We start from the raw sequence: 14,849 nt of genomic DNA, 5'->3' as shown, positions 1-14,849 counted from the left end.
TTCTCTAGTGAACTGTGCATCTCATTGTAAGTTCTAAAAACACGATGTTTTGGAAACTTTCTATCATCTACAGGAAAACTCTAGATGTGCTGCATTATTGCCAATAGAGAAGTCTTGTTAGTACAAATATGTTTAGGGAACAGTTTAAAATGTCTGCATTCTCATAAAATAAAACCAATCCTTCACCAATATTAAAAAAAAAAAAATGAAGAGGGCCATTAGGAGGAAAACTGGCGGAATATTGCAGGAACGGGTGCAGGAATTTTGATTTGACACTGGCAGAGCAAAGCTTACAAAATAAAAGAGCACAAGAATTTGAGACAGATTTTTGATTCTGTTTCCCATGCACAGCATTACTTACCTGCATTTGAATTGAGCTCTTCATTTTCTGACTCTGTTCCATTTTGACTTCCACTCCCATGAAGGCTATTCATTGCCATAAGTTTCATTTTCTGTAACTTCATAGCCTCTGCCATGGCAGCCGCTGTCAGGCCTGCAAAAATATAAATAAATAAAATGCAACATCAAACCATGCAATGCAGCACTAAAAAGATGAAGAACAGAACAATTCCTTTCAGTGAGAAGAAGTCACGTAAACTCAATACACATTATTAGGCTGTGATGCAATGTTATTCTGGACACTAATTTTATTTTAGAGTTACTTCAGTACACCATTTACTTCTCTCATGTTTTTCTTTCTTTTTAACATGTCTAGCATTCCAAAATATTTATTTAACGGGAGCCCTTTTGATTATACTTTTACATATCATTTCCATTTCACTTTGATCACTGTCACTTTGATCACTTTCTGGTTGACTTATTTAGCTGCTACAAAATTTCCAAGTACATTAGGTAAAGCACAGCATTCCTTAATTTCAACAGTTCAAAGCCAATTAACCTGGAACAATCAGTGCTGTACTATTATATTATATACCCAAATATCATTGTATTTTTCTGGTGTCTGTTGGTTGGGATCAGTATTATTGTTACTGGAAAATATTATATTGGAAATTTTAGACAAGCAGAACATAGGTAATTACAAACTCAAGCACTCCTTTAAGAGACGTTTAATACCAGCACAAATTTACAGAATTAAGGGGGGTTAGCGGTAGATTTTCCAGTGACTAAAACCCTATTATTTCCAATAGTAAAAGAGCAGTAGTAGAGCAGGGTCAAGCTACAAGTTACCATCATAAGCCTTTTTTAAATTCTTTTGATTTCCATTACCTTTTTTTCTTGAGCGTATACTCTTAAAATTTTATCATTTGGCTTGGTCAGTAGGGGACCAGATTTTCTTCTAAACAGTACCAAATCTTCTACTCTGGGCAAGATGTGACTGGAAATATCTTACTGAAGTTCACCTATCTTGCAGGAAATTACAGGGGCTAAGGCTATGTAACCAAAAAGAGCTCTATGGGTATAACTGTCTGTTTATTCAGTTACACATTAAACAGATTTACTGTCTTCCTCCCAGTATAGCATGACTTGTTTTTATCATTTGTAAAAAAGCAACCTAAATTCCTCGTATCAGCTACTTTGTAATTGACTGTGCAAGAGTTTCACAAATTCACTGAACTGCATTTACCAAAAAGCCCATGATTTTCTGCTGGTGGCACATGTTGTATCAACCCACAGAGATACCATACATCAAACCAGAATTAAATAATCTGCTGTTTCTGGAAAGTCCTGCTTACCAAGAGATCAGATACTGATAAAAGTGAACCAGTAATTTTCACATCCTATACTGCCACATACCCATAAATAAAAATACTTTAAAAGCTGTTATGTATTTGACATTTAGTTTTAGTTCTACTGCTCCTATAATAGGCTTCACAGAAGTTCTCATTTTAATAAGACTTCAGTAAGCAAGCAACCATAGGCTCCAACTGCATGGAGGAGGGATGTGTATTATCACATATGGATACATCAACTTGCTTAACTTCAGCAAAGATATTCCTGATTACTATCAGGAAGTTGGAGACGATAAAAAAGGAGGTGGGAGTTATACAAGCCCCCTTTTCTCCAGGCTGTCTGTCTTCTTCATCCCATCTTGCCTGAGAGACTCTCAACATTCACAAAAACAGCCTGTAGTTACATACTCCTGTATTCCCAAAGCTCTCACGCCCAATGCAACCACGCCCAATGCAACAAATATTACCTACACCAATCAGACATCTGTTTTACTGCTCTGTCATTGGTACATGAAAAGCTACATTGATTTCATTATTAATATACACTAAATACAAACATATAAAAATAAGTCCAGAAAACATCATCAGGAATCTTGTCTTTCAATATTCATTTAAGGCAGTCCTCACTGCATACAGATCACAATACCGTAACAGCAGTCACTTTTTATTTAAAAATCAGGATTTTTCTTAATATCCTTTAAGTTCTTTTGCAAATGCTACAGGGTTTGTATCAAGCAGATACGCTCGATGTTGAAACTCCTGTTTGTTTAAACTCCTGTTTTTGCCAATTCGCTAGCTGATACCACTCACGCTTAATCTATCAAAGAATACATCTTCAATGATAAAAGTGTTTACACACTTTCTGGAAGAGGTGAAATAGTCTATAAACTTTTCTGTTTTTTTCTCAGGGAAAGGAAGTGGGATTGCTCTGAGTGAATTCAGTGAGTGAATTTCACCTCATTTTCAGGAAGTTCTACAAACAGCATCAGCAGAAGCCTTCTGAAGAATTCACTGCTTTTAACATTTCCAGGCACGTGCGTGCCTTGCCTGCCTACCTGCATAGCTACACTTTTCCTGCTTATCCCAATAAATTCCAAGTTTTGAGGAACTGCCATCACTAAAGCATTTCCAGAACTTGTACCCACTCACACATCCTACTCTGTTTTCAGTGTATACTTCTAAGCCATTTGCAAAGAATTCACATTTATTTTAAGGGTTACAAAAAATACAAAGTCCGAACATGAAGTTTTTTATTATAACATTTTATCATTTGTATGTATCCAAATATGTATAGATAAACCACTACCGGAGTATTTTCATCTGGGTCAGTATTTATACAGGTTCTTTATACTATTAGTCATTAAATTTTAGTTAGTTTAAATATACAAAAGAGTAAAGAAACAGGACATTGAAAGTAAATTCAGACGTTTAGTAAAATGTTCAGAGAAAAGGCAAGACAAGAACTTATCCACTGCTCTCTATAAAACCCCCTCAAGCTGACAAAATTCAAAAAGCCTACTGAACAGTCATATCAGCACATGAAGGCAGAAAGGGCACTGAGGAGCAAACAGAAAACAATAAACACAGTCCTAAAATCACCACGATGCCACCTGCAGAAATTAAAGGTAATTATTGTCAGGCATTTTTAGCTCCCTAACCAGACACAGCTGTCATAAGGACAAGAGCCAAAAAATAGTGATGTATCGGGAATCTATGCTGTGCCATCTGCCACACCAAAGTCACTCTACTTCAGCATTGTAGGTTTAAAGCACGGTCCTAATGTGGAAAGCCCTACACCTGAAGATCCTGAGCAGGCAGGCATAAAGTTGAAGCAGATACGGCCAATACCATCTCTAAGCTCAGTATCAGCAAAGTCTTGATTCTCTCACTCACTCCCCAGTCTACACAATTTCCTACTTGAGCTGTGATAGCAGCAAAAGCCCCAGAATCTAACTGTATGAGGCACTTTAAAAACAGTGTACTAATGCTTCAGCATTTCTGAAAGCTAATAAAACTGAGGTTAAAGCAAATGGTTTCAGCAGTAAGGGTGTGCTACTGACTGAAATGATGGAAGAAAATGTACAGCAAATCACCCACTGGCATAATCTTCAATTAAGGCTATGGCTGTGCCTAACGCTACTGAAGCTACCATTTAATTTAACTATTAATAAAACTCCTTTCTATAATTGACTCAGCTCTGGCTAGCTGCAGCAAAGAGGGCTATTCTTCAACTGACTTATCTAAAGATCTACAAAGAACTGAAGAATCATTTCCATCCTCTCAGATGAATCATTATCAGCAGTAGAATCTCACTCAGAGTACCTCACTTTGAAAAATGTGCTTAAAACCAGCTGTATCATACATATACATCTATCCCTCTGCTTTCACCTACAAAAAAAAGGATCACTAGGAAAACCGACATGCTGGATTACACACTTCAAAGCTTCTGGGTTTTTTTTTCTCACCATTTACACTTTAAATTTCCCTTCCTTCAGTTATCTTCTGCCAGCTGTGATCAGTCACTGAACACCCAGGAAATTAACTATGTACCACTTATTAAGACAAACACACACAGCCTTTATGCTGACAACAACGGGTGAGTCTCAGCACTGTAGCCATGATGTGTTTTCCAAACCGCTAGCAGCCATGTGGCCAGCGGAGCTACTCCTGCCAGCAGTACCCCACAATCCACCATTTGCCTCAGCTGAAAGGCAACAGCTCCACAAAGAGCTGGTGAGGATCTTTGAGAGACAAATCAGTGGTAACACAGAGACCTCAGAGCCACGTTCTGGGTCAATCTCTAAATATGAATCTCCATTACATTTGCGTAACAGATTGCAATGGTGTGTACTCAAGTACACCTGCATCGTGCATATGGCAAAACAACCAACTGCCATTAGTAATCTTCATGCTGTAATTTCAGTTTCGTCAGGACACTGTGTACTCTCCCTTTGACAAGTCTGCATAACTGCTGTACCACACAGGAATTTAGCCTTGAAATAACCGGCCAAGGACACATAGACCAGCATGTTTTTTGCTCAGGTTGCACTGAAAGACAATTCTGCAATTGTATTCTGAGCCACAGTTAAAATACACCTAAGCACCAGACAGTTTTCAAATTCAGGTTTTTGATCCAAATCAGGACCATGCTCAGCTTACTCAACCTGGCACACTGCACTGCTCTGGGGAAGACCCGCTGCTTGTGGAGTAGCCCTGAACGTACTGTGAGGCTTAGTTGCCACTGTTAGGGCTGAACCCACTGAACATGACCTTTGCTCTTAAAGCCCAGATACCTGTAGTACTGTACTGCAGAGGGCGTGAAGACCAGTGAGGTTTCTCCATCCCTTGTCTGCATCATATTAAAGTCAGTGGTTGTTTACTCAAATACCCCCTACACAGACACAAAAACACTACCGAAGATTATTCCTCTGTGAAGCCTCAGGAGTTATTTCAACAAAAAAACCCAACATTTTTACCGCACGGCCTGAGTTCACAACTCCAAAGTTGTTTGTAGCCTGTCACCCTCGGGGCCAGTATCCCAGTGCAAGGGCAGTGCTGAACCCACCCACCTCCCGAGCACCAGGACATGAGGGGACAATGCCTCTTGCTTCTAATGAACATCACCATTTACTCATTAGCACATAGCTTCTTGGTGACATAACAAACCAAAACTCAATCACATTCCCACAGAGAGGTACATAGGGTAACTTAAATGCAAGTGAATCCTTCATGTTTAACTAATGTTCAGGCACTGACAATTGGATTTTGGTGGTGAATACAAGGACTCTGAGCATTTTAAGGTGACCCTGAGTATCTGCTAATCTTGTACTCTAGTTACAGCTATTTTTTTTAGCTCCCTGATTAGACTGTGCCCCTCCTTCATTTTAGTTTGAAAGCTTTTCTGTCAAAACTGTGAACAAGTAAATTAACTAAAGGAGAACTATGAGTAATCAAATCTAGAGGTTTGCAATTAATTAAATGAAACGGTGAGTCAGTGAAGAATGGTATTAAAACAAAACATTTAATTAAATTAACAGTCACCACACTGCAATTAATAATATTCAAAAGGAAAAATGAAAACCAGTTTAGCCTTGCCGTATTATTTCAGTCTAACAGTCAAGCATTGTGCATCAGCTTGTCTGTTATTTGCATTCAAAGCTGCTATGGGTCAAGTATGATGTGCTAAAACAGGAATAATGAAACATCTGGTAGTATGAAATGTTAGTATGAGATACCATATTGAGAACAACGAAAACAATTCTGAAACATCTAATAAATTAGGCCTTAGAAGGCTGAAAAGGATTTACTTTCTTTCCCATTTTCTTCAATACAGAAATGAATTAAGAGAGATACATATAATGTACTTCATGTTTTCAGAATGCTCACAGGAATTTACTTATTAATTTAATCATTCACATTCAAAAGCGGAGGCTTCTCTGTAGCCGAAATGAATCATCCTTGTTTACTACTAAACAGGTAGGTAAAACCCAGCTATGAACACAAAGGACAGTGAAACCTCATTCTTGAATAAGAACTTTAAAAGAAGCCAAGTGTTAGAGCAGTTCTGACACAGGTCCAAACACTTCAGTCTTATTAACACAGATTTCTTCCATTTCTGTAAACTGACTCAACTAGAAAGTGTAGGAAAGTTTTAGCTCTAGCCCATGTTATGCTTTCAGTGGTTGTTCAAAGATATCCTAGCCATCATTTCAGATAGGTCATGATAATCCATCAACATGAAACATTTGAGAGACTGTAAAGAAGGAACTTGATGAGTAATTGGCCACTGCAGGCAGAGGATGGGATTTCAGCAAAAGCACCATAGCACAAGGCTTTATCATGGGCTAAGTGGTGTGAGTATTCACCCCAGGTCCTGGGAGGACATTTTGAGCCCAGACTGAAATCCATGCTACATCCATTTGACAATGCCAAGCTGAAATGTAGTCAATAAAAAAAAAAATGTACAACAACAGCTGAGTTTCCTTCCTCTGTTCTGATACCTGCAGCCAGTTAAACCACAGTTTAAAAGTATGCTCTTCTTTCCCATTTTTCAGCACTAAAGCAGCCCAAGCAGAGGGCGTGAACATGCAAAAATTGATTTTTAGAGCAGAAAATCTGGAAGTATTAACACAGTATTCATACAAGTTACATGTTCAAAGTGAAAGAGAAAATCCAGATAATTCGCTAAACGTGTTCACATACTCAAAGTTCAGAGACTACTGAAGATCATCCACAGCAAAACATTTGAAACAACAGTTAAAATTTTTGAGTGGCCTTAGATTTTTAAATACCACCACTTGAAAATGTCAAGAAAATCATACTATGGCAAAAGAACCTTCTTGACAGAGGGAAAAAACCTAAACAAATATTATGAGTATTTGTCAGGAATTGCGAGAAGTTAATTTTCCACACGGAAGCTCCAGTCTGCTCGCTTCTGCAGTGAACTGTCACACAGTCTTTACTTGAGAGACCTTATTCTTTGCCTTTCTGCAGCCCCTGAATATTCCCCACATAGCTTCCACTGCTGTGGCAGTTAGATAGGGACAGACCTACAGATAGGTCTCTTCATCATACAACCCTGCTTCCCCCACAGGTCAATCGATTCTCCATCATCAACCAGGCAGTTATGCTGGGGAACAAAACAGTTTGTGATAATGTGATTAAAGACTCTGTCAAATGCTCAAGGGATCAGAATTAGGATTGCACAAATGTTTCTGAATTTTTGATGGCTCAGTTCTGCAGTCCTAGTAATTTTTGTTTAACATGGTGTGCTTGCTCACCTTAAGTCTACAATATAATTTCATGCAAAAGTTCACATGAGCATAAGCAAGATTAAAACCTTTACACATCAAAATGTCCCTGCCACTCCACAGAATAATTCACATAAGTAATAAGTTATCATTCTCTTATTTCACACACATTTTGGCAGTCGCAAAAGTCCTGACACTTACAAATCTGGTTGTTCACTTTAAAATACAGGGAGAGTTTGCTTTCCAGGTGTTTTCATCCATGTCCACCTCTATTATTTACGCTTCCCAGCCTAGTTATAACCTCTATGTTTTCTATAGCTTAATCTTACCCTCCCTAATATCCATCCAAAAGATTGGAAACATTTTAAACATTAACACTTTCTATCAAGTCTCTGTACCTGAGTTTTTTCATATCCTTGATCCATATGGAGATATGATGACCTGTCAGATTTCTTGTCTACACCTAAGGGGTTCAGTTCAAAGTATATTGAAATTTTAATCCCAAACCTGTGCTTAAACCTGAGCACTCATATTCTAGATGATCCACAACAATACCCTGCTACATATCTGTAGCATATGGCTACATATGCATACATATGATATGGCTTCATATCCAGAAAGGTAGCCTGTATCTTATGCCAAACAAAATTGCTGCTTCATTTATTGGAGGGAAACTGAAAAATCAGAACTGCCAAGAGCATCTCTGAGAGGGTTACATTAAATTTATTTTTCCTTCATTCTTCCAGTGTGTCTCATAAGAATTGATTAATTTTGTGACATTTCTGCTCTTTTTTTACAGTCTATGTCATGAGAATGATTTGTCAAGACTGTAATGCATAATACTTTTAGTATGCTGCACTACTGTGACCTTTACCTTCTTCTGTATATTTGATTGACTGACCACCCCACTTTTGATCTAAAGGTTTCCAAAGATGGAAGCATACATAAGACAGATGCATAAACCATTGAATTACTGTTGGAAAGAGCACAGTCACTTTACACAGAGAATCTGTATGTTCTTTGTGCATTATCTGATGTAATTTCAGTAATGCTGGAAGTTTTCAACATAAAATGAAAACTTACACTATGTGGTGTACTTAAAAAGTGTGCTCATATATCAGAAGAGTCACAAATTCATGCATTAGGACTCAGATTTCAGTCAGGATGACAAGTGCAGATTTACTTGAGACTAATTCAAAACACCCTGGACAACATTAACAGGGCCTAATGGCCACCTTCTCTTAGGCTTCCGAGCTCACTGCATTTGCTTCTGACTGCAGGCCTTAGTTACACATTTTAGCATACATCTGGGTTCACAGAACCCTAACATTACATTATAATTACATTTAAGCCTAATAGTCTTCATATTCACCATGGACATTCTGTAACTTCTCTATAATCACAGAAGTCTGTCATGGTGCATGTGCTGTCATCTGAAATTAGAATTAGCTGTTGTTATTTTTTTTTTCCTCCACGTTTATTCCTTTCCCATTAAATCAACTTCTGTGGGTTTAAAGCACTTGTCCATAAATGGTAATGACACGGAAACTGCTGAAGTTTTTGGAGGTCCTTTCAGTTAAGTACCAAAAAGTCTGAAAGCTTATCTGGAGTTGGCACAAATCTCTTGAGTTTGTAAAATTAATTGGGCTGGAAGGTCTTCAGAGGATAAGGATAACTTTGTGATTTCAAGCTACTTCTCACTTGTGATTGGAAAATACCCTACAAATATTTATTTTTTTTTTAATCAGATGGCACAGCTCAGCTATGTCCCAGCTGTCTCAAATCACTATTCAAAAAATGGTGTATTTCAAGAATTTAAGTGAATACTGAGTTCCATAAGTTCATTGCGCTGCAGTAGTTCACCTGAAACTTCTACATACTGCCAAGATCAGCACTGCTGTTAGGGCCTGGATTGTTAAGGTAGTACCCTTGCTAGCTGCTCTTCACTTCAGTGGAACCAGCCTGAGCATGGCTTTCGGATCCGTTACCTAATCCCTCCCGGAAGCTTAAGTGTTACAGGAGACAAATGTTACTCCAATCTTCCCTTGACTGTCTCACTGAACTGAAACTGACCAAAGAGTAATTTCACATTATTACTCACCAAGCTACTAACAGCAGCAGCAGCTCCCTCTTTACTCAAGATGGCAACTGCATCATAGAAACTCTGCTTCCAAAATGTACAGCAGAAATGCTGTGAACAATAAACTGTTCTCCACTATGGTTCACACTGGCTAGAAGAAGGGAAAACAATTTGTACTCAAACTCAAATACAAACTTAAGCTGCAAGTGTAGACGAGGCACTCACTGAAGGACACACTTCTCCCTTCTTCACAGCCACTGTGATGCCCCAGTTCTTGCTATCAACTAGCGTTAGCTCAGGTAGTAAAATTCAAGCCAGACTCCTCCACTTACACAACTTTATAGAATCTTCCCCTATATGGTATTTCTTCCACATAAGCCATTTTTTAAGACCTTTGCCAGAATAGAAACTGAATGCTATGATAACACAGATATCACTGCTCTTAGTTACTTAAGGCTGAGAAATACATGCCAGTTCACAAAACCCACAAAAATGTCACACTTATCTGAAGCACAGTAACTTAAGCAGTGAGAAAAGCAAGCACATGCACTCCCCTCCAAATAGCATTTGATTAATGCAACCTCAAAAAATGCAAGTTTGAAAGCAGCATCCCTTAATAGTATAAATTCATGCAATATTTTTCCGAGACAATCACTTTCCAATTCTGGTTGTTGAATGAAAGCAAAATATTATCACTTTAAGGCCATTTAAAATACCTCAGCTTCTTCATTGTGAAAAATATTTTGGATGGTATTAGGACAGACTAGTAAAGCAGTCATGTCTTCTGCATGAAAGAAAACAGTTCAGTGAAAACTCAGGAACTCGGTGCACAGACTCAAAGCGGATCTCCGGTTTTAAGGCAGAACCTATGACATTTACAAGTACTAGCAACCTCAAGAAAAAAAAATATGCAGAATGTATCACAGAAATATGATGTAAATTTTCTCCGAATAGCTGATTCATAATTCTCCCAAATGAATTCTCCACTAATTGTTCAATGTAAAATTAAATGATACGTGGGAGAACAAGGACTAGAGTCTAGGTTTCTACATTCTCAAATGAAAACTCTTCCTACTCTAATATTATGATCTCTTTATTTCTTTTGGCATTAACAAAACCTGCTGCGTTGGGTTTTGGTTTTGTCTTATTGGTGTTGTGGAGTTTTTGTTTGTTTGAGGGTTATTTTTGTTGTTGTTTTCAGTGTTTTAAATCCAGGGAGTGGAAAAACACACCTGTCCCAAACAGTTATAACCTGATGCTTCACACAGTCACCACCAATGTAGCTTTCACCACAAAGTCCCTTTCAACATCATTATTTTAAGTAGGATTTTGCAGTGAACTGGCTGTGTCACGGCATATTCATGCCATGTAATTTTGTTGAAGAAAAAAAAAGGTATTTTAGATTAGTTTATTTTTATTTCAGCAGGGTTTGGGCAGCAACCCAATCAGCTGTACTTGGGAAAGGGCAAGCTTTCATGCAACTTTCCAGCCAACTTCAGCAAGACAAGAACCACCATGTCAGGCAGCGAATGATGCCCACATGCTTCCTCAGGTCAAAGCTGGGTTGCTGCCTTGGGCACCTTCTGCAAATAGGTGATGGATATGTGAATTTCTAATACTGCAAAGGAAAAATGAGGAGGCAGCCTGTAGGCAGGAGAAACCAGATTTAACTTCTAGCTATGTTTAGAACACAGGTAAAGAAACACAAAGAGCTGCATTTTCCTCTGGGCATAAATTAATGACTATTGATCCCACCACCAGAGGCTCTATGGAACGTGATTAAAGAGGAGAGTGTACCTTCACTTTTTCTTTTTTCCTTAACTTTTTTTCCTTCCGATTGTTCCAATCTCTCTGGTTTTAAGTTACTTTTATATAGTTTTGTTAAAGCTTATTCATGCACATTTACTTACACAAATAAGCAGGAGACAAGTAATTTAGTCCCAACAAGTTAATATCATCTTTGGTTATGAAGTTATGCCAGAATAGCTATTTCCATTTTATGCTACGCAAGGTAAAGGACATTTTTCAAAGCTGAGACACTGACTGGAAGCTTATTTTCCTGTTCCAGGTGGTGAATAAAAATAACACATAGAAGATGAACTACACCATTTTTAAAATCATAAAGGATGCCTCTCTACTCATTGGTCAAGCTGAATTAACTCTCAGCCTCCAAGCCAAATGCAGGCTCAAGGAGGAGAGGAATCATTTAGTCACTGAATTGAAACATTCAGTAATCTAAAATTATGCAAATATTCTCTTTGCCCTTGCAAAATCTTTACAGATTCACTGTACTGGTCTTTACTCCTGAGTCTGCATTAGTATAGCAGTTTCATTTCTTCCAAAACTATGGCAACAAACATTTTTAGATTAGGTTTTGTGCAACTATTTCAGTAATCAAAGTGTATTTAGATCTTAAAATAGATTATCAACTTTTAAATCAAATTAATTAAATTTTATTTATAAATTAAATTCTGTTTAATATAAATTATAGCCAAGATGTACTGAAGTTTTGTTGGGGTTTTTTTAGCCAATTCAGAAAAATATTTCAGGTATCTATTTATATTAGTTTTCCAGAAGTCTGCATTATGTAAGTAACCGCTTCCAAGTATTCCAAGTATTCACAGAATCACAGAATAGTTAGGGTTGGAAAGGACCTTAAGATCATCTAGTTCCAACCCCCTTGCCATGGGCAGGGACACCTCACACTAAACTGTATCACCCAAGGCTCTGTCCAACCCAGCCTTGAACACCTTCCTTTTGAAATTATTACATACTCTGCAGTCTTCAGCCATTTCTCAATTTTAATCCTGTACTTTTTGCAGCAGAGAGGCATGTTTTTTCGAGCTGAGAGGATTAAGTCTACTTTTAGAGTTTTTTCACATTGATAGTTTGAATATTATATATAAAAAATTCTCTAGGTAATATTCCAATGTATTTCCAGTAAGCATTTAACTCTGGCTTTAGGAGTTTAATATGGGATACATCTGACAACAGTTTATGAGAAAAACACATTCAGATTCTTCTATAGACACTGCTTTTATATAAATCTTTTCAGTATTTATCTACAATATCCTTTAATTGAGACTTTCCTAACAGTGGTACTACATTGCTAAGAGTGGGTTTAATGGGATCTTTACTGTGGATTAGTTAGTAATGGACTGTTTCACTATGTTATACATAAATCTTAGCTGGAATCCTGTTCCTCTGTATAGTTTTAGGAACTAAAGTTTAAGAAACACCTACTCCACTTTAAGCTAAAAAGTGAATGTGCAATGGTTAGGCTGCCCTGATGTGTTGGAACTTACAGATGACCAAGAAACATGTATATAATTCTATTAGGAAATAAAGGATGTAATAGCCACAATGCCATCTGTCCTTATTTCTTTCAAAAAAGACACTAAACTGCTCATACTTGAGAAGAAAATTAACCTTTTTACTGACTAATCACTAGGCAGCTTTGACTGTTGAAGAGAAAATTGTAATACAAATGGGAGGTACCTGTTGTCAAATTACAAGGCATTTTTATCAAAGGACCAAAAAAGGCAGCACACTGACCAGTTAACTTGTTTCCACTGACCTGGGGGGATTTTTCCAGTTAACAGCTTCTGAAGAATGCTTCCTTTTGATTCTTGTCTCTGACACAGAAATGATTGTCCCATTTAACCACTGTTCTATCACATACATCAGAGAATCCTATTTACTCACACACTACTGGAACATTAAAACACAATAGCGTGATTGTCTCTGGAAGAAAATTTTAAAGATTGACTTTTTTTTCTTTTTTCTTTTTTCTTTTTTTTTTCAGAAAGGGAGTAAGATCAAAAGCTAACTTTAATAGATGTTTGACTAAGGTCACACTCCCAGGAAATGGAACACTGAAGATGAAAGAGAACAAATAGGTTTGGCTTTTGATCTCAACCAAATGCATTTGGCATTGTTTAGTTTTTATAAAATACTTCAACTTTAGGCCGTATCATGACTAAAATGAATTGGTTGAAGTCCTGGGGTTTTAATAGTTCAGTAAGACTTTAACATGTAACATTTGGAGAAACTTTTTAAGTATTTGGCTAGTTTTTTTTCTTACTGGAATGAAGTCAGGTCAAACCCAACTATTGCTGCTAATGCTAGATATGTTATTAATGATTTTAAGAACACATTTTCCTAATAACAGGCAAATTTAAGAGGTATTATCCACTAGTATTCCCAGCAAGAAATTCTAGAGGAAAGTGCAGAGCACTGAGAAAAGCTATTGGAAGTACTCAAATAAAACAAGTAACTGTGTCCCTAGCCAAAAGTGCATATCAGATCCTTCTACTAAATTATTTCAGAATTCTACTCTTCCTAAAAAGTATTGTGGACATCCAAATACATAACATAAAGAGTAGTAAGGGAGGAATGGATTACTATCTACAAACTATTACTTTTGAGTTCTTCAGTAATAATGGTGTTTGCTAACTAAAGACAATTTGCTTAATTACAAAAAAAGATAACATTCATTAAAGCAAGCAATATGCTTGAATTACTACTGTTGTTAGAAAAAAATAATTTTCATTAGCCATTAGAAGCACTGAGAAACCCTATAAACCACATAGGAGACTACACAGTCAGAATTTAGAAAGGAGTTTCCTCAGCCCAGCCAGCACAGCCCTCTGATCCAAATCTGTGATGGCAGGAAACGTCCCAGACACAAGTTTCAAGCTGCCTTTTTAAGGTTTTGAAGATAATTAATGATTTACACCACGAAATTCATAACAATAGAAAATACTGCATCTGTGTTATGCAAACATTTAGCCTTAGGGCCTATATAGAAATTATACACAAGGAAAGAACTTTCTGAACTTACTTTCAAATTCTTACATTACCATATTGTAACAATGATAAAGAACTGATAAATTGCTCAGAAATTCCAAAATTATAAGGTTAGATATTTATCATCAATGGTGGAGGTACATCTGACCAAAAACCCCAAAAGGAACCTAGAGAAGAAGAGGTGATTTCCCATAAACTTCTCCACAGGGCACAGTGCCTTTCTCAAGGGCCATTTCAAATGAAACAAAAAGGCACAAGAAGCCTCAGCCATTTGCCCTCCAACATCTAGCCACAAATTTAACCACACGAAGCAGTAATTCATTCATTCCTTCTTCATAATGTTTATTTCTTAAAAAGGGAAAAATATCACAGGCCTTTCCCTCCTTTTTTGGAAAAAAACCAACATGGTTTATTACTCTTTTTTTTATTGTTCTTTACTTTATATACAGTATTTCTGCTGCTGAGGCAATATGCATGATTTGCTGAACCCACCTGGACACTGGAGATCTATGCAGATCA

The 14,849-nt window shown here is 37.2% G+C and overlaps 1 protein-coding gene across 6 annotated transcripts in view; it reads right to left on the bottom strand.

The window, feature by feature from the left end:
• Nucleotides 1-14,849, bottom strand: part of DACH2 (dachshund family transcription factor 2) — a 282,827-nt gene that overhangs the window by 98,257 nt on the left and 169,721 nt on the right. For all 6 annotated transcript variants that reach the window (XM_061359675.1, XM_061359678.1, XM_061359674.1 and 3 more), the window contains exon 3: nt 362-493. In XM_061359675.1, the coding sequence (XP_061215659.1) occupies nt 362-493 (132 nt within the window). The remainder of the gene's footprint in view (nt 1-361; nt 494-14,849) is intronic.

The sequence above is a fragment of the Neopsephotus bourkii genome, unplaced genomic scaffold, assembly GCF_033783945.1.
Source record: "Neopsephotus bourkii isolate Nb327-2 ecotype Australia unplaced genomic scaffold, CSIRO-AGI_Nbou_v1 NB_991, whole genome shotgun sequence".
Taxonomy (NCBI): Eukaryota; Metazoa; Chordata; class Aves; order Psittaciformes; family Psittacidae; genus Neopsephotus; species Neopsephotus bourkii.
Note: the sequence above shows the minus strand (reverse complement) of the source record. Positions and strands in the feature narration are given on the sequence as shown.